The sequence below is a fragment of the Staurois parvus genome, unplaced genomic scaffold, assembly GCF_062004578.1.
Source record: "Staurois parvus isolate SC_StPar_1 unplaced genomic scaffold, SC_StPar_1.0 ptg000931l, whole genome shotgun sequence".
NCBI classification, from domain to species: domain Eukaryota; kingdom Metazoa; phylum Chordata; class Amphibia; order Anura; family Ranidae; genus Staurois; species Staurois parvus.
The window spans coordinates 1690001-1710816 of NW_028318727.1; the positions used below are offsets into that span (position 1 = coordinate 1690001).

At 40.2% G+C, this 20816-nt stretch overlaps 1 protein-coding gene across 7 annotated transcripts in view; it reads right to left on the reverse strand.

The window, feature by feature from the left end:
* The window catches only part of TOM1L2 (target of myb1 like 2 membrane trafficking protein), a 108417-nt gene that overhangs the window by 51180 nt on the left and 36421 nt on the right, over positions 1-20816 (reverse strand). For all 7 annotated transcript variants that reach the window (XM_089656741.1, XM_089656740.1, XM_089656739.1 and 4 more), the window contains exon 4: positions 6897-7046. In XM_089656741.1, the coding sequence (XP_089512867.1) occupies positions 6897-7046 (150 nt within the window). The remainder of the gene's footprint in view (positions 1-6896; positions 7047-20816) is intronic.

Consider the following 20816-nt stretch of genomic DNA (forward strand, 5'->3'; position numbering starts at 1 on the left):
AATTTTTCTAAGCTAGGCTATGTGAATGGGGATATATGACAAATATAAAGTAGATGTTACCCCAATTTGGCTGCAAAAGTGGAAATACATTTTAGAGTCACATTTGTAAGCCATTTTAAGATGGCGAACGAATCCCAAGCATTAGTAAAGTCACTCTTTGCTGCTTACCTTTAGAATGAGCTTCTGCCTACCCAATGCACTCCTGGAGCACCCACACTTTTGAATATCAAAAGTCTTCATGCAGTCCCCATTCCTATACTGCCAAGCTTGGTATCCATTGACCATCATCAGATTTGAACACTGTCACACTGTTGGGGGCATGGCTCAAGGTGGGAGTGAGCAGTGTGCGGTCATTGCAATAAGCCTTGGGTGGAGCTGAATGTCTTTGGTGTGCGGCCCATTATTTGGATGGTGGATGACAGTGGAGAAAGAGTAGACTCCAAGGCCTTGACAGCAGGCTGACTGCAGCGAATTGAGGATAGAGACCGGTCTCTGGTCAGTGAAAGGGTTGGGTTTGGGTTTGATAGAAAAAAAAAAAAACTCATCAGCCAGCAGGTTGATGAAAAAAAACTAAACGGATTCCCCTATCGACAAAAGATGGGGGAATCCTCCTTGCTGTGCTATTGTATTCTGACAAAGGGACTCCTTTTCTGTTAGAATATACTGATCAGGACTGCAGCCAATTGGCTGCAGCTCTGATCAAACAAAAATTTTCCAAAAAGCTCAAATCAAGAGATCGAATTAGATTGACTGCTCCCGAATGGAAACAGGTATAGACAGATCGAAGTTCAGCTGCTCCCTGATGAACTGGCTGAATTTCCCCTATCCACAAAAGATGGGGGAATCCTCCCTGCTGTGCTATTGTAGTCTGACAAAGGGACTCCTTTGCTGTTAGAATATACTGATCAGCACTGCAGCCAATTGGCTGCAGCTCTGATCAAACTAAAATTTTCCAAAAAGCTCAAATCAAGAGATTGAATTAGATTGACTGCTCCCGAATGGAAACAGCTATAGACAGATCGAAGTTCAGCTGCTCCCTGATGAACTGGCTGAATTTCCCCTATCCACAAAAGATGGGGGAATCCTCCCTGCTGTGCTATTGTATTCTCAGAAAGGGACTCCCTGATGAACTGGCTGAATTTTGATTCATCTCCAGCCAACATCTGTCAAATATAAACAAAAATAGTGTAGCACAACCAAATAAGTGATAAAGTATAAAGTCGGGCCTTCCGCTTCCTCTTGTACCAAACTGTATTGTAACTGTAATGTCTACCTTCATTTTGTAAAGCTGTTGGCGCAATATAAATCCTGTATAATAATATGTCCCAAGATCCAATCACCGACAAGTGTCCAATAATGATCTTCATAAAAGAACACCCGTGTGTCAACGACCTCCACCAAAAAGAAGATCGTCCGTTCACCTTCAGAGCATGATCTCTGAGCTAACAGTAGGTCATATGCGCTTTCCCATTAACGACTTAAGTTCTCATTCAAATGCTGCTCTTCTCTGCTCCCAAAAAGCTCAAATGTGTAGAAACATTCATGCAAAATAGAGACACAGCCAATACATTTTTAATACTTCTAAAATAGAGTACCACTAAGAAAATAAACCACTCTGCTGTGCCGGGATATAAAGAACTCAACAACATTACCACTCAGTAAGATGATGTCATATGAGTGGCTCCACCCCCCCCCAATCGTGTTCCGTCCTCAGCGGGACTTCCACAGTAGGCCTAATGCTATGCAACTGCTGACAATGTTAAAGCGGAGTTCCACCTGAAAAAAAAAAAAAAAAAAAAGTCAGCAGCTACAAAAACTGTAGCTGCTGACTTTTAAAATACAGCCATTTACCTGTCCCCCGGTCCTGTGGTGTCCTCACCACGGCTGGTTTCACCGGCCGTCTTCTCTCCCTGGCACCGGCATCTTCAGTGTGGGCACCCGGCTGTGACAGCTTGCTGCTTCACAGGCGGGTGCCAACAGTGCATGCACGAGAAGCGCTGCGCTTTTTGAATGGCCCCGTAGTCTTCTGGGACCTGTCACGTGTCCCAAAAGACTACGAAGAGGGAGGGGGTGGAGGACAACTTCCGCTTCCGATCGCCTAGGTCAGGGGTAGGCAACCTGCGGCTCTCTAGCGGTTGTTGAACTACATTTTCCATGAGGCATTGCAAAGATTACAAAACTGACAGTTACAGCTATGACTTGCAGAGGCATGATGGAACTTGTAGTCCTGCGGCTCTCAGGTTGCCTACCCCTGGCCTAGGCAATCTCAACGGATGTGAGAGCGGGTACCTGTCAAATTTGGGTACCCCGGTCCTCAAAGGCTCCAATCCTTAATGGGGAGTGGGGAACAAAGGCTTAAAGTGGAACTTCCCTTTTTGGGTGGAGCTCCACTTTAAAGTCAATACTTGCACAAGCTCTAAAAGATTGCATCAGATTTTTAAACAAGACTCTGATCTGGTCTATAACCTCTGTATGCACACTGCTATTATATCACTCACCTTGTTTTACCTCAGTTCCTAGGCAGGAAAGAGTTGCTCCGGACGAAGTTAGTAGGGAAAGAGGTTGACATGCTTGGTAAGAAGATGGAGAAGGGAACTGGTCCTCCATACGATAGACACTGAACTGGTGCAGAACACTATACTCCCTTACACACTGCCCTCCAGATCGGACTGGTGACAGTATCACAGGTGACATCTGATCTGCACCTACCAACAGATGGAGACCCTATCCCCTGGAAATTCTAATCCATAGCCAGCAGTTCTCTGCTTTTGATACTTCAGTTTTTTTCATTAAAAAAGAACCTATTACTTCTCAAGAGACAAAGGAGTGCAAGGGTACTGAAAGGTAAACACAGGTTCACTATAAACATTTCTTGTCATCATTCTAAAAATGTGCAGGTAAGAGCACAAAAAATTGAAAACAAGAAAAAAAAATATTCTCAACCAATTGACTGCAGACATAGTACAGGAGATGACCAGAGACTGCAGACACGGTACAGGAGATGACCAGAGACTGCGGACACAGTACAGGAGATGACCAGAGATTGCGGACACGGTACAGGAGATGATCAGAGACTGCAGACATAGTACAGGAGATGACCAGAGACTGCGGACATAGTACAGGGGATGACCAGAGATTGCGGACAGTACAGGAGATGACCAGAGACTGCGGACACAGTACAGGAGATGGCCAGAGACTGCGGACACAGTACAGGAGATGGCCAGAGACTGCGGACACAGTACAGGAGATGGCCAGAGACTGCGGATACAGTACAGGAGATGGCCAGAGACTGCGGACACAGTACAGGAGATGACCAGAGACTGCGGACACAGTACAGGAGATGACCAGAGACTGCGGACATAGTACAGGAGATGACCAGTGACTGCGGAAACAGTACAGGAGATGACCAGAGACTGCGGACACAGTACAGGAGATGACCAGAGACTGCGGACATAGCACAGGAGATGACCAGAGACTGCGGACATAGTACAGGAGATGACCAGAGACTGCGGACATAGTACAGGAGATGACCAGAGACTGCGGACATACTACAGGAGATGACCAGAGACTGCGGACATACTATAGGAGATGACCAGAGACTGCGGACATAGTACAGGAGATGGCCAGAGACTGCGGACACAGTACAGGAGATGACCAGAGACTGCGGACATACTACAGGAGATGACCAGAGACTGCGGACATACTATAGGAGATGACCAGAGACTGCGGACATAGTACAGGAGATGGCCAGAGACTGCGGACACAGTACAGGAGATGACCAGAGACTGCGGACATACTACAGGAGATGACCAGAGACTGCGGACACAGTACAGGAGATGACCAGAGACTGCGGACATAGTACAGGGGATGACCAGAGACTGTAGACCTTAGGGGAGGGAGGGGGGCTGAGTACCCAAATTTGTCAGGTACCCACTCCCACTTCTGCGGAGTTGTCCTCCCCCCTCCCACCCCGTAGTCTTGTGGGACACATGACAGGTCCCAGAAGACTATGGGGCCATTCACAAAGCGCAGCGCTTCTTGCGCATGCGCAGTGGGCACCCAGCTGTGAAGCTGCAAGCTGTCACAACCGGGTGCCCACACTGAAGATTCCGGCACCAAGGAAAAAAGACGGCCGGTGAAAGCAGGACACCGCTGGAATAGGGAACAGGTAGGACCGAGGAACAAGTAGGACCGAGGAGCAGGTTCTTTTGCACAGTAGAGCCGAGTGGCCGGCCCGGTATTCTATCACGGCGGCGGCGACGGGGGGGAGCGATACCAGGAGGGCCGCTCCATATGACACACAGACATTTTCCCCCATTTTTTGGGAGGAAAAAAGTGCGTCTTATGGAGCGAAAAATGCGGTATTTTAAAATGCTTCCCTGCCGCATCTTTCCATTCCACAAAGGTTTTTTTTATTGACCTGCAATGTTCCTGTAAGTACTTGCTGACTGATATACATTATTGAAGTGTCCTATCAGCAAGTGACTATTACAAGACTGTGGCTGAAGCTGCATCCATGATCTTGGTATTTTTTTCAGCCAACGATTGGCCGTTTTGTGAAAGTAATAATTTTAACGGCAATGTGAACAGTTGTAACCTATAAACAATTACAGGTACCTTAGTCGCCAGTGTAGTATATTATATTAAACGCACAAATAATAACCCCCCAGTCATTTTTATATATGTAATAACTCTCTCTATGTAATAATAACTCCCCTAGTTTTGAAGAAGCTAAATGACATAAAAGTTTAAATTGATATGCCTTATCTGTTAATATATACGTAAGAGTGTTAACAGGTTTTAATTATTGAAAGTTATCATTAATTAATTATTTGGAGGATCACTTCTTTAAAACGGCAAATTCCAAGTTATAAATGCAAAGAATAAACAGAGAACGTGATTGACTAGCCCAAGTTCTTTATCGACGCAACAGCATGCAGGAAGTGAGGTTGCATTATATATGGAAGAGTGAGGTTGTATTGTACAAATTCTGTCGTGATATTCTCCGGAAGAGAAATAAAGTAGAAAAATTAAAACCATGGAAGAAATCGCAAACTGACAAAGATAGATTTGTGAACATTACTAACATTTTAAATGTACATATTTAGTACATTACATGTATGTTGATATTTCTCAATTCTATGTGTAATTTTTGTTTACTTTAATAAAAATCTACAATGTAAAAACTTTAAAAAACAATTGTTAGTCTCATTTGTTTAATAATAAACATTGAAGTCGAAATTGAATTTATTTTAGATAAGTTACGCCTTTTTCTGTTTGGGAGTTATTACATATATAAAAATGACTAGGGAGTTATTATAATATATATAATAATGACTGGGGATTTATTATTACATATATAAAAATGACTGGGGAGTTATAATATATATAATATTGACTGGAGAGTTATAATATATATATAATAATGACTGGAGAGTTATAATATATATATAATAATGACTGGGGATTTATTATAATATATATAATAATGACTGGGGATTTATTATAATATATATAATAATGACTGGGGATTTATTATTACATATATAAAAATGACTGGAGAGTTATTATAATATATATAATATTGACTGGAGAGTTATTATAATATATATAATATTGACTGGAGAGTTATAATATATATATATATATAATAATGACTGGAGAGTTATTATAATATATATATATATAATAATGACTGTGGAGTTATAATATATATAATATTGACTGGAGAGTTATAATATATATATATAATAATGACTGAAGAGTTATAATATATATATAATAATGACTGGGGATTTATTATTACATATATAAAAATGACTGGAGAGTTATTATAATATATATAATAATGACTAGGGAGTTATTTTCCAGGGGAGTCATTATTACACGGTACACCATTTCACAGGCATGTGCAATTTTACACCTTGACATGTTTGGTATCATGGTTTCATCTTTTAGGTTTTAGCCCCCCCAAAAAAAGGTATTATACCATGATTGTGTACACTAAAACTCATTTTCCCTAAACAATTCAATTTGATAAATGGCGGTGCAAAATCAGTGTGACATAAAGATTGCAACAGCCATATTTAATGTTTGGAGTTCTAAGTAATTTCTAGCCAAAAAATGCTGATTTTAACATGAGTGTGAACAATTTTAAAATTGCCCTAAACAGCAAGTGGTTAAATTTGCTAAGGACTGGGACCACTAAAGGAAGAGCACATCCTAGACCAGGAAGAGCATTCCCTAGCACATCCTCAGTCCCATTTCTCCTGCTGCATCATAGCCCTCTTCTGTTATGGGAGCGTCCAATTACTGTCTATGCTGACCCAGCTCCTCCACCCCTCCACTCTCTGATCTTTTATGTAGTTGCTGGGGGAGGAGGGAAGTTGAACACTAAAGAAAGTGCTAGCCAATTAAATATATTGAAAGGATGTTGTCAAATTACATCCAACCTCCCCGATTCACACTGTACTTACTGCCAGTGATGCTTAGCTGTCAGTGCCCATGCAGCCAGTCCAGTGGTCCAGGGATTTGAAATCCCGGCTTTTCTCCCACTTTTCTATACAGCGCTTCCAGGACAGATCAGAGCAATTCACTATTCAGGTGCTGACCAATCAGAATCGCTCTAGTCCATCCGGGAGCACAGCAAAGAAAAGAGGGAGAAGAGCAGAGATTTCAAATCCACGGACCATTGGACTGGCTACATGGGCACCAACAGCTCAACATGCCCAGAGGTAAGTACAGTGAGTACCAGAGAAGTGTGGAGGTTGGATGGTATTAGTTCACATGTTCATTTTTTTGAAAAGGTGAACACTTTTAACTACATGGATCAATCACAGTCTGTTTCCAAAATCTGCAAAATCTGGAAGTCTGTTTCCAAAATCTGCAGGTCTCACCTGGATCAGAGCCAGCACTTTGTCCTGAACAATAGTTGGAGGGTTGTTCTTAGGGGAGACAATCTTCACCAGGACCCCATCTATGAAATCGCGGTGCGTCACAAGCACGTGAAAGCGGTGGCCGCAATTTTTCACGCAGGTTTCCAAGACCTGTGATGGAAAAAAAAAGAAAACATCTTTTTGAATGATAGAAATATTCAAATGTAGATAACTGGAGCAAATCACGGAAAGAAAAATAGGTACTTTGAAAAATAATGTTCAATATAACACCAGCCATGTATTTTATACTGCACCCTTTATAGAACTAAACTGTTTGTTCACGTTATGACATTTTTTTTTCCTTTTTTTTAATTCTTTATTAACCATTTTTACATTGCACAAAGATCTGTAAAAAAGAAACCAAAAACAATACACCACTTCTTCGGTGAGAACACCGTATGAAATCTTTATCAGTTCAGTGCTTGTCATTGCTTCACACATGTCTTTATGGAAAGTTGTCACTTACCTTTTAAATGCTGTGTTACAGCCATAATGTTAAATCCTCTTTTTTCCAAAGTCATACTAAAAATTGGAATTTATGTATTTGCCATAAAGTCCCTTTACTGGAGTCCATTGAGGGACACAGCACTTCTTATTTATGAACCCTAGGATATCCTGCCGCATGCTAGAGGATTGGACACTGGGCTGAAAAACTGAAAACCAGCGCCTGGAGGTCCTAACCCTTCCTCTAGGTATCCTGCTTAACAGGGATGAGCTCAGGCATGTTTGGACTCAAAAAATAAAATGAAGGATTGCGCTAACTAAAACAAATAAAGAAACATAATATAGTATCAAATTCACACAAAAAAATATATATATAATAAAATTTGTAAATAAAAATGTCCACAAAATCTTGTGTAGAGTCCAAACACCATAAAGTGAACAAACAATTCTGAAATCTTGTGTTGAACCAATATCACTGTGAAAAAATCCACCACCAAATGAAATGAATAGACTCGCCAGAGCTATATGCTGATCAAATTATAAATCAGCATAAGCGCTATTGCTCTGGGAGCGATGATCTGTAGAAATTTCCAAGCTCTGGGAGCAATCTACTGCAATAACCCAATCAGCACGGATGGAAACCCTTTAAACAAATGGTCATCATCTCATCATGTTTGGACTCAAGTCTGAACCCACCTGAGCTATTCTGCAAGGACATTTTCCATGCAAGCCACTAATTATAAGCGGCCTAGTGAACACTAAAATGGAACTTATAAAGTTCCATTACCTTGTTACGCAGGACTTTTGACAGTTCTTTTCTGATCCCCGTGGCTGAGTATCTAGCCAAGTCAGTGCTTCCACGTACAGTCAGGTCCATAAATATTGGGACATTGACACAATTCTAACATTTTTGGCTCTATACACCACCACAATGGATTTGAAATGAAACGAACAAGATGTGCTTTAACTGCAGACTGTCAGCTTTAATTTGAGGGTATTTACTTCCAAATCAGGTGAACGGTGTAGGAATTACAACAATTTACATATGTGCCTCCCACTTGTTAAGGGACCAAAAGCAATGGGACAATTGGCTTCTCAGCTGTTCCATGGCCAGGTGTGTGTTATTCCCTCATTATCCCAATTACAATGAGCAGATAAAAGGTCCAGAGTTCATTTCAAGTGTGCTATTTGCATTTGGAATCTGTTGCTGTCAACTCTCAAGAGGAGATCCAAAGAGCTGTCACTATCAGTGAAGCAAGCCATCATTAGGCTGAAAAAACAAAACAAACCCATCAGAGAGATAGCAAAAACATTAGGCGTGGCCAAAACAACTGTTTGGAACATTCCTAAAAAGAAGGAATGCACCGGTGAGCTCAGCAACACCAAAAGACCCGGAAGACCACGGAAAACAACTGTGGTGGATGAGCGAAGAATTCTTTCCCTGGTGAAGAAAACACCCTTCACAACAGTTGGCCAGATCAAGAACACTCTCCAGGAGGTAGGTGTATGTGTGTCAAAGTCACCAATCAAGAGAAGACTTCACCAGAGTGAATACAGAGGGTTCACCACAAGATGGAAACCTTTGGTGAGCCTCAAAAACAGGAAGGCCAGATTAGAGTTTGCCAAACGACATGTAAAAAAGCCTTCACAGTTCTGGAACAACATCCTATGGACAGAGGAGACCGACATCAACTTGTACCAGAGTGATGGGAAGAGAAGAGTATGGAGAAGGAAAGGAACTGCTCATGATCCTAAGCATACCACCTCATCAGTGAAGCATGGTGGTGGTAGTGTCATGGCGTGGGCATGTATGGCTGCCAATGGAACTGGTTCTCTTGTATTTATTGATGATGTGACTGCTGACAAAAGCAGCCGGATGGATTCTGAAGTGTTTCGGGAATATTATCTGCTCATATTCAGCCAAATGCTTCAGATCTCATTGGACGCTTCACAGTGCAGATGGACAATGACCCAAAGCAGACTGCAAAAGCAACCAAAGAGTTTTTTAAGGGAAAGAAGTGGAATGTTATGCAATGGCCAAGTCAATCACCTGACCTGAATCCGATTGAAAACAAAACTGAAGGGAAAATGCCCCAAGAACAAGCAGGAACTGAAGACAGTTGCAGTAGAGGCCTGGCAGAGCATCACCAGGGATGAAACCCAGTGTCTGGTGATGTCTATGCGTTCCAGACTTCAGGCTGTAATTGACTGTGAAGTGAAAGTGAAAGTTTGATTATGATTTATGATTATTATTCTGTCCCATTACTTTTGGTCCCTTAACAAGTGGGAGGCACATATGCAAATTGTTGTGATTCCTACACCGTTCACCTGATTTGGATGTAAATACCCTCAAATTAAAGCTGACAGTGTGCAGTTAAAGCACATCTTGTTCATTTCATTTCACATCCATTGTGGTGGTGTATGGAGCCAAAAATGTTAGAATTGTGTCGAAGTCCCAATATTTATGGACCTGACTGTAAGAGCTAACAAACTCATTGACTATTTATACACTGACACTAATTGCAATTTAAAAAGCCACAGATGTGGGTCATTAACCTCTAATTAGCATTTTAACCCGTGTGTGTCACCTTGTGTGTCTGTACCAAGACCAAACATTCCAGGGGAGGGAAACTTTTGATGCGGACCATTTGGGTGATTTCTGTTATCATTATGATTTTAAAAGGAGCCAAACAACTATTTGATAATAAATGGCTTCATATGATCATCATCCTTCAATAAAAGAGCATTTTGTGGCATGATCAGTCATATTTTCAATATCAATGCCAAAATGTCACAATTTCTGCCAGGGTATGCAAACCTTTGAGCACAACTGTATACATAGATAAAATGTGTAGTGCTATCCCGAAGAATAGTAAGCATATTACACACACACAATAGTGAATGAAATGCAAACAAAGCAAGTGTAAAATCTAAACACAATCTCAATATCAGCTATAAGCGGTAGTAAGCTAATAATCCTAAATAAACATAAGGGCAATCAGTCAAATACAGGGGGATTTGATTTAAATCAAACTGATTTAAATCACTAGTCAGTAAGGCTTGATGTAAATCCTAGTTTTCTACATAAAGACTAATTCTTGCTGGTATAACGTTAATATACAAGTAGATGAAGATTTTTAGAATAACAACTTTTCATATTAGTTTTTTTTATCCCCAGTTTAATAGGTTAATCATTCATATTTGGACAACTTTTCTGTTGTACTTAGGAAGGAGAAAAATAATCATTACCTTAATAATAACAATTTAAATAGATTTATTCAACTGAAACAACAACATTCCAGCAGATGTGATTTGCTTAAACATCCATGTTTGTTAACTAATTTGGCTAAACAAAATATATATATTTTAAGAAACTTCGACTGTCAGCCCCTTCCTCCTCACACTTATGCAGGCCATAGATGGGTCGAAAATCGGCCGATTTTTCGGCCGAAAATAAAATCGGCCGATTTTCGGATCGTTAGTGGGCGATTTGGTCGGCCGTTTTTCGGTATTTTGGCCGGTTTTTTTTTTCCGGTAAAGTTGGAAAAAAATCGGCCGATTTTGCCGATCGGCCGATTTTCGCGGCAATTAGTGGACAAATCGGCCGATTTTTTACCGATAAAAAATCTGCGCATGAGCAGTGACCTGCAAGAGGAAGACAAAAAGATGAAGAAGAAGAAGAGGAAGACGATGAAGAAGAGGATGAAGAAGAAGAAGAGGAAGAAGAAGAGGATGAAGAAGAAGAGGATGAGGATGATGAAGAAGAAGAGGATGAGGATGATGAAGAAGAAGAAGAAGAGGATGATGAAGAAGAAGAGGATGAGGATGAGGATGAAGAAGAAGAGGATGAGGATGAAGAAGAAGAAGAGGAGGATGAGGATGAAGAAGAAGAGGATGAGGATGAAGAAGAAGAGGATGAGGATGATGAAGAAGAAGAGGATGAGGATGATGAAGAAGAAGAGGATGAGGATGATGAAGAAGAAGAGGATGAGGATGAAGAAGAGGATGAGGATGAAGAGGATGAGGATGAAGAAGAGGATGAAGAAGAAGAAGAAGAAGAAGAAGAAGAAGAAGAGGATGAAGAAGAAGAAGAAGAGGATGAGGATGAAGAAGAAGAAGAAGAAGAGGATGAGGATGAGGATGAAGAAGAATAAGAAGAAGAAGTAGGATGAAAATAAGAAGAATTCCAGTCCAGCAAAAAGTGTCTCTGCAGAGAGCTCCGCTATTTCTGACAGTTCTCTGACAGTTCCTTGACATTTACAGCGGTTGAAACATTGTATCTATTTGTTTTCGAATAAAAACATCTGTATCCTAAATAGAAACAAATAGATACATTGTTGCAACTTCTATAAATGTCAAGGAACTGTCAGAGAACTGTCAAAGAAATAGCAGAGCTCTCTGCAGGGACACTTTTTGCCGGCTCTAGACGGGTAGAAAATCGGCTGATTTTTTTACCATTGATGGTAACGTCGGCCACTTGAACAACCGATTTTTCGTTTTTTAAAAGAAAAATCTGCAGTTTTTCTCCCCATCTATTTTTGCTGGACACTTTTTGCTGGACTGGAATTCTTCTTATTTTCATCCTACTTCTTCTTCTTTTTCTTCTTCATCCTCATCCTCTTCTTCTTCTTCTTCATCCTCATCCTCTTCTTCATCCTCATCCTCTTCTTCATCCCCATCCTCTTCTTCTTCATACTTATCCTCTTCTTCCTCTTCTTCATCATCCTCTTCTTCTTCATCATCATCCTCATCTTCTTCTTCTTCTTCATCATCATCCTCATCTTCTTCTTCTTCTTCATCATCATCTTCTTCTTCTTCTTCATCCTCATCATCCTCTTCTTCATCCTCATCATCCTCTTCTTCATCCTCTTCTTCATCATCCTCATCCTCTTCTTCATCATCCTCATCCTCTTCTTCATCATCCTCATCCTCTTCTTCTTCATCCTCATCCTCTTCTTCTTCATCCTCATCCTCTTCTTCTTCATCCTCATCCTCTTCTTCTTCATCCTCATCCTCTTCTTCTTCATCATCCTCTTCTTCATCATCCTCTTCATCATCCTCTTCTTCATCATCCTCATCCTCTTCTTCTTCTTCATCCTCTTCTTCTTCATCATCCTCATCTTCCTCTTCTTCTTCATCCTCTTCTTCATCCTCTTCCTCTTCTTCTTTTTCTTCTTTTTGTCTTCCTCTTGCAGGTCACTGCTCATGCGCAGATTTTTTATCGGTAAAAAATCGGCCGATTTGCCCACTAATTGCTGCGAAAATCGGCCGATCGGCAAAATCAGCCGATTTTTTTCCAACTTTACCGAAAAACAAAAACGGCCAAAATACCGAAAAACGGCCGACCAAATCGCCCACTAACGATCCGAAAACCGGCCGATTTTATTTTCGGCCGAAAAATCGGCCGATTTTCGACCCGTCTATGGCCTGCATTAGTTTCACTTTCTTCTTGTGCAGATCTATTCTACTCCAAATAATCAGAAAAATATTGTTTCTATTCTATTCACTGAAATTCTTGACACTTAGCACTGAAGGGGTTGATTCTGTATTCATAGGTTTGTAGAAGTTAGGATGAAGGTCGTTTTCTTAACTCTGTTCATGTTATAACATTTTTGCTGTGAAGAAGAGGCCTGTGATCTCCACTGAGTCAAATTCAGTTTTGAGAACTGCAAAAGTAAACCAATCATCTGTGATAATATCTTGTAGGCAGAGAAACTGCCCAATAATCTTACAGAAACCTCTGGAAGAGCATGACATTGTGAATGGATTCATGGGATTTATTTACCAAAAAAATTAAACATATACAGCCTTATTCTACATAATTAAAAAACTAATCTTTATTTCATGATGGAATAACCTTTGGACGGTAATATATTTTCCGCAAAAAGCATTTTATTTTAAAAAAATCTGATTTAAATTAAAAAAATCCGATTTAAATCAAATAAATCCGATTTAAATAAAAAAAAAAAAAAAAAAAAAAAAAAAAAAAAAAAAAAAATCGGATTTTTTAAATTTTTTTTTAAAAATCATTGATTTTTATCCACCCTGGTCAAATACTCATAATTCACATCACCGTGTTGTTTCCCAAGAAATCATTTATAATAAGGTTTTTGTGGCTTACTTTTATTTGTCAGTTTACCGGCCATCTTGTTCATTCTCATCTGCTTCCAGCATGATTATATTTTACCCTCAGTCTAGTATGAGCAGGACCAGGTTAAGGGGTGGGCAGGAGGGGCGGCTGCCCTGGGCGCAGTGGTACCCTGTGAGGTGGGGGGGGGGTGGGGAGTGCCACATAGAGAGTTCCTACCTACAGGCTGTCAGGAGTAGTGATGGCAGCTTTGCTACTCCTGTCAGCTTAGTGTTGGAGGAGACAAGCCAGATGTGGAGAGGAGGGGAGAACTGGGAGGACATGCGGGTTTTGCCCTCCATCTCCTCCCTCCTGCAACTGCAGCTCTCCTGGATCAGGACTGTCAGATCGGGACTGTGCAGTGTTTGTTTACCGTCCCCCCCATGTCATCCCAGGAAAGAATGTGCGTAGTGAGTGCATAAACACTGTACAATAACGACCTGACAGCCAGTGGCATCTCAGGTGAGGGGCTCATACATCTGGGAGGGGAAAGGTGCCATTTGCCATCTTCGCCCTGAGCTCTAGGTGACCTTGTCCCTGTACTGAGCATGAGCGCCGTAATCTCATGCATGTGCATTAAGAGTTAGGAAATCAGATGAGGGTCAGCACTATTGCAATGCAATGCCGTGAGCGCTGATGAAGGTACATGTCTTGACGGCACACAGAGCCTGCCGTAGATCACGGACAAATTGTGCATGTGCTGGAGATGGTGAAAACCAGGCTAGATATACTAAAAAGGCACAAGTGAGGACAGGATAAAGGACAGCGACGAGTAAGTAATAGCACAATTGCTTAAGTCCACCACACTGATAGCAAAATATTATATAAAACCACTAAACTGATATACTGTGTGTTCTTGTGACCACTTAGTTTCTCCAACACCCAGTGAATCACCATCAGGGACACTTCTTCACTGTCACCACCACTAAAAATTATTATTATATTATTATTATACAGGATTTATATAGCGCCAACAGTTTGCTCAGCGCTTTACAATATAATGGGAGACAATACAGCAACAATACAGTTCAATACAAGAGGGATAGGAGGGCCTGATCCTGGGAGCTTACAATCTAAGAGGGAGGGGCTAGTGGTACAAAAGGTAATAACTGTGGGGGATGGACTGGTAGGAGGAATAGAAGATTCCATTGTTAGCTGCCGGCAGGATAGGCTTCCCTGAAGAGATAGGTTTTCAGAGATCACCTAAAAGTGAGCAGAGTAGGCGATAGTCTGATAAATTGGGGTAGAAAGTTCCAGAGGATGGGGGAAGCTCTGGAGAAGTCCTGGAGACGCGCATGGGAGGAGGAGACAAGGGAGCTAGAGAGCAGGAGGTTGTGCGAGGAGCGGAGAGTACGGTTTGGGTGATATTTGGAGACAAGATCGGTGATGTAATTTGGGGCGGAGTTATAAATGGCTTTATATGTTATTGTTAGTGTTTTGAATTTTATCCGCTGGGCAATGGGAAGCCAGTGGAGAGATTGGCAGAGAGGGATGGAGGCCAGTGGAGGGATTGGCAGAGAGGGGTGGAGGACACTGAGTGGAGGCCGTGGAGGGACTGGCAGAGAGGGGTGGCTGATACGGAACGGTTAGTAAGCTGGATGAGTCTGGCAGCAGCATTCATGATAGACTGAAGAGGGGATAGCCTGCGATTCGGTAGGCCAATGAGGAGGGAGTTACAATAGTCAAGGCGAGATATAACAAGGGAGTGAATAAGTTGTTTAGTGGTTTCCAAGGTTAGGAACGGGAGTATCTTGGAGATGTTGCGGAGGTTGGAGATGTTGCGGAGGTGAAGTCTACAAGATTTGGACAGTGATTGGATTTCGGGCTGGAAGGACAGATGGGAGTCTAGGATTGCACCTAGTACCCTGGCATGAGGGGAGGGACTGATGATTGTGTTATTGATCTTGATGGAAAAGTCAGGGGAGGGGGCACCAGCTGGAGGGAATACTACGCCTCTTACCGAATCCAGAGACCCCTTATACAGAGGTCGCAAGCGCTCTTTGTAATATTAAACAGATGGTATCCGGCAAAGGAATCACGTAAAATTAATTCAAATTTATTGTGTATTCACAAAGTAGCAGAAGAAATAAAGATCACCACATTCCGCCATACTGTGCACAGGCGAAGGCACATCAGATCGCATGCCCTGTCCGGAGGACACAGCGGGCATTGGATCGCGGTGCTGCGCGCTCCCAGGGAGCTTGCACAGTCCAAAAAGGGCAGGCGCCGTTTACGAATGGCAACCCGCCCCTGGAGTTCCACCGTCCGGCCGTTTATATACAGCGGCCAGACGGCAAGTGGTTAAGATTGGTGGTGGGCAATGATAGCTTCCTGGCAGGATAGCTTAGGTGGGTTCGGACTAAGATCTGAACATGTCTTAGCTCACCCTACTTCTTATTTCTTGGGCTGTGTCCCTCAATGGACACCAAGAAAGGGATTTTATGGTGCTTTTTTTAATGGACCATCAAAGGATGGCCCCAAGTAGTTCAGGAAAGGGGGAGGGCAATCCCAAAAAAAAAAAAAAAAAAAAAAAAAAAGGTCAAACTAGAGCCCAACATTAAAAATCTGGGGGTTCACAAAGCTACCTGTAGGACAAAAATGGGGATCAAGCAATGGAGATGCATTTCTCTCTGCATCCGCCTTGCCCAGGTCGCTTCTTTCAAACGCAAGACACAGAAGCCTGGTGGCGCAAGGCCCAAGAAGAACTTACCATCCCGGTGAAGTGGAAAGTAAGGAGCAGAACTTTCACTTTTACATTTCGATTAGGGCTATACGTGAAGATGGGCAGGGTACCTACAGGAGTACTAACTAAAAATTCTTCCTGCGCCCAGTGAAACACCCTACTTCAGGTTCTATCCTGCTGCTGTGCAATGTGGTCAACACAAATTGTGAAAAATAAAGATAAACAGCGCAAACATAGACCTCTACATCAAATCAACATACAAAGTGCAAACATATATAGAAAATTAATTTATAATTAATTAGATTAATAGTGAAGTCCATCAAAATTAATAAACCAAAGTTCAAAAAATCTCAAAAATATATTTTGTGCAAAAAGAAATTTTCAAATTCTTCTTCTATTATAAAGAAACTTCCACCTTCCACCCGTGAAAACCAACATCAAATGTACTCACCAGATTTAGGTGAATGAAACGCCTTTAAGGAATTTATGGGATCCTAAACCCTCTTTCGTATCCACTCTGTAGGAATCCTCACCTCCAGCATAGGCTCCACCATCCGACCAGGGAGAAAAAATCTCAGATAGTGTAATATTGCAAAACACCATTCATAAGTGAAATCAAGGATTAAGGCCACTCACATTAAAATCACTTTAAAAAGGCATATTTATTAGGACCAGCTTCTTTCCAGATGAACAGTAGATGTAAGGCAACCTCCCACGGAATCTCACATCACAGCTCCAGGTTACAGCAGAAGCTCCACAGAGACCACACATCTACAGATCCCAAAAAATGGCCGCTGGAACGCACCGCTCAGCGTGCGCTCCACTCACCGGAAGTGACGTCAGACGTAAGGAGTAACAACCGGAAATGCGTCAACGCGTTTCGCCCCTCCCATCGGGCGTTCTCAAGACGTTCATTTCCTGTCTGAAGCTCCCTTACATACCCAACAGGGACCCACCCCTCCGTTCCCATTGGTCAAAACACCTCCCCGGGATTATCAAAAAACCACTCCTCCTGTTACGTGACGTGAGAGTCCTTTACAAATGAGGCATATGCCTACACAATTTAAAATCATTTTTTAGGTTATTCCCAACACTGTTTAATTATCTCCCAGAAGCGACATGTATAATACCACATGTCCCTAGTGGGAAAAACACAAATACAATTTTAAACAATGCCTAACTATTACAAAAAAACATTCTTTAATAAATGAGCAATGAATGACATCACTACTAGATAGCAATTAAAATATAAATTAAATATAAAATAATAATAAAATTAAATTGAAAATGAAAATAAAAATAATAATAAAAATAAAAAATAAAATAAAAATAAAAATAAAAATGAAAATAAAATTGAAATAAAAATGAAAAATAAATATGAAGATGAAAATAAAAAATAAAAATAAAAATAAATATAAATAATAAAAATGAAAATAAAAATAATAATAAAAATAAAAAATAAATAAAAATAAAACTACAAATAAAAATATATATAAACATAAAAAATCAAAATAATGTTTATTAAATACAAATACATTAAAATATATAAGAAATCTTTTTATTAGTGATAAGACACACCTGAGGATTTTTATTGGAAATTAACTATGCTCTTACCAATTAGACAAAAAACAATTGATGTCTATGTCCGAATTCAACCCCTTAGGGTACAAAGATCCCAATTGAAAGATCCATTTTGTTTCATTCTGCGAGATGCTCCTTACCATATCTCCTCCCCTCCAATGGGAAAAAATCCGATCAATCCCGCAGAATTTCAAACACGATGGATCCCTATTATGACACTTTCTAAAATGGTAGGAAAGACTATGATATTTATATCCTTTTTTAATATTTCTAATATGTTCACCTAATCTCACCGACAATTTCCTGGACGTTCTACCTACATATTGAAGGTGACAAGAGCATTCCAACAAATACGTAACAAAGGAACTGTCACAAGATATAAAATGATTTATTTTGTAAGAGGAACCCGTAGAGCAAGAATGAAACGAATCACTAAGAGGAGATATGATTCGTTTCATTCTTGCTCTACGGGTTCCTCTTACAAAATAAATAATTTTATATCTTGTGACAGTTCCTTTGTTACGTATTTGTTGGAATGCTCTTGTCACCTTCAATATGTAGGTAGAACGTCCAGGAAATTGTCGGTGAGATTAGGTGAACATATTAGAAATATTAAAAAAGGATATAAATATCATAGTCTTTCCTACCATTTTAGAAAGTGTCATAATAGGGATCCATCGTGTTTGAAATTCTGCGGGATTGATCGGATTTTTTCCCATTGGAGGGGAGGAGATATGGTAAGGAGCATCTCGCAGAATGAAACAAAATGGATCTTTCAATTGGGATCTTTGTACCCTAAGGGGTTGAATTCGGACATAGACATCAATTGTTTTTTGTCTAATTGGTAAGAGCATAGTTAATTTCCAATAAAAATCCTCAGGTGTGTCTTATCACTAATAAAAAGATTTCTTATATATTTTAATGTATTTGTATTTAATAAACATTATTTTGATTTTTTATGTTTATTTATATATATTTTTATTTGTAGTTTTATTTTTATTTATTTTTTATTTTTATTTTTATTATTATTTTTATTTTCATTTTTATTATATTTATTTTCATTTTCATTTTTATTTTTTTTTATTTTTATTTTCATCTTCATATTTATTTTTATTTTTCATTTTTATTTCAATTTTATTTTTATTTTTATTTTCATTTTAATTTTATTTTTTATTTTAATTTTTATTTATTTTCATTTTTACTTTTATTTTTATTTTTATTTTTTATTTTTATTTTCATTTTCAATTTAATTTTATTATTATTTTATATTTAATTCATATTTTAATTGCTATCTAGTAGTGATGTCATTCATTGCTCATTTATTAAAGAACGTTTTTTTGTAATAGTTAGGCATTGTTTAAAATTGTATTTGTGTTTTTCCCACTAGGGACATGTGGTATTATACATGTCGCTTCTGGGAGATAATTAAACAGTGTTGGGAATAACCTAAAAAATGATTTTAAATTGTGTAGGCATATGCCTCATTTGTAAAGGACTCTCACGTCACATAACAGGAGGAGTGGTTTTTTGATAATCCCGGGGAGGTGTTTTGACCAATGGGAACGGAGGGGTGGGTCCCTGTTGGGTATGTAAGGGAGCTTCAGACAGGAAATGAACGTCTTGAGAACGCCCGATGGGAGGGGCGAAACGCGTTGACGCATTTCCGGTTGTTACTCCTTACGTCTGGCGTCACTTCCGGTGAGTGGAGCGCACGCTGAGCGGTGCGTTCCAGCGGCCATTTTTTGGGATCTGTAGATGTGTGGTCTTTGTGGAGCTTCTGCTGTAACCTGGAGCTGTGATGTGAGATTCCGTGGGAGGTTGCCTTACATCTACTGTTCATCTGGAAAGAAGCTGGTCCTAATAAATATGCCTTTTTAAAGTGATTTTAATGTGAGTGGCCTTAATCCTTGATTTCACTTATGAATGGTGTTTTGCAATATTACACTATCTGAGATTTTTTCTCCCTGGTCGGATGGTGGAGCCTATGCTGGAGGTGAGGATTCCTACAGAGTGGATACGAAAGAGGGTTTAGGATCCCATAAATTCCTTAAAGGCGTTTCATTCACCTAAATCTGGTGAGTACATTTGATGTTGGTTTTCACGGGTGGAAGGTGGAAGTTTCTTTATAATAGAAGAAGAATTTGAAAATTTCTTTTTGCACAAAATATATTTTTGAGATTTTTTGAACTTTGGTTTATTAATTTTGATGGACTTCACTATTAATCTAATTAATTATAAATTAATTTTCTATATATGTTTGCACTTTGTATGTTGATTTGATGTAGAGGTCTATGTTTGCGCTGTTTATCTTTATTTTTTACCTACAGGAGTAGTTAGACCCACAAGAGGTTGGCCTTGAGTTTTTTAAGCCTAGTGTTCAATCATTAGCTAGGTGACAGTGTAAAGACCTGTGTTGGTGGGTTTTTGGTGTATGGCAAAGGTCTCCAAACTTTCTAAACAAAGGGCCAGATTGCTGTGCTTCAGACTTTAGGGGGGCTGGACTGTCAGTGGGAGTAGAAAATGCTCCAGAATCCAGTGCAAGTACACAATTTCTTAGGTCTGATTGTCAGTGGGAATAAGAAAATTACACAGTGCATGTGGTCAGTAGAAGAAGGAATGGTGCCCCATCATTAGATTGTAAGCCCGGGATTGTGAGCAGGGCCCTCTTAACCCTCTTGTATTTTATTGTATTGTAACTGTACTGTCTCCCTTTCTATTGTAAAGCACTGAGCAAACTGTTGGCCCTGTATAATAATAATAATCTTTGGTACCAGTGAAAGGAGTAGTGCCATTTATTGGTATCAGTGGGGGTACTAGTGCCCCATCCCTGATGCCAGTGGAAGGAATAGTGTCCCATCATTGGTGTCAGTGGAAGGAATAGTGCTTCATCCCTGGTGCCAGTGGAAGGAATAGTGTCCCATCATTGGTGTCAGTGGGAGGAATAGTGCCCTATCATTGGAGTCAGTGGAAGGAATAGTGCTTCATCCCTGGTGTCAGTGGAAGGAATAGAGCTCCATCGTTTGTATCAGTGGGGAAAATCATGCCC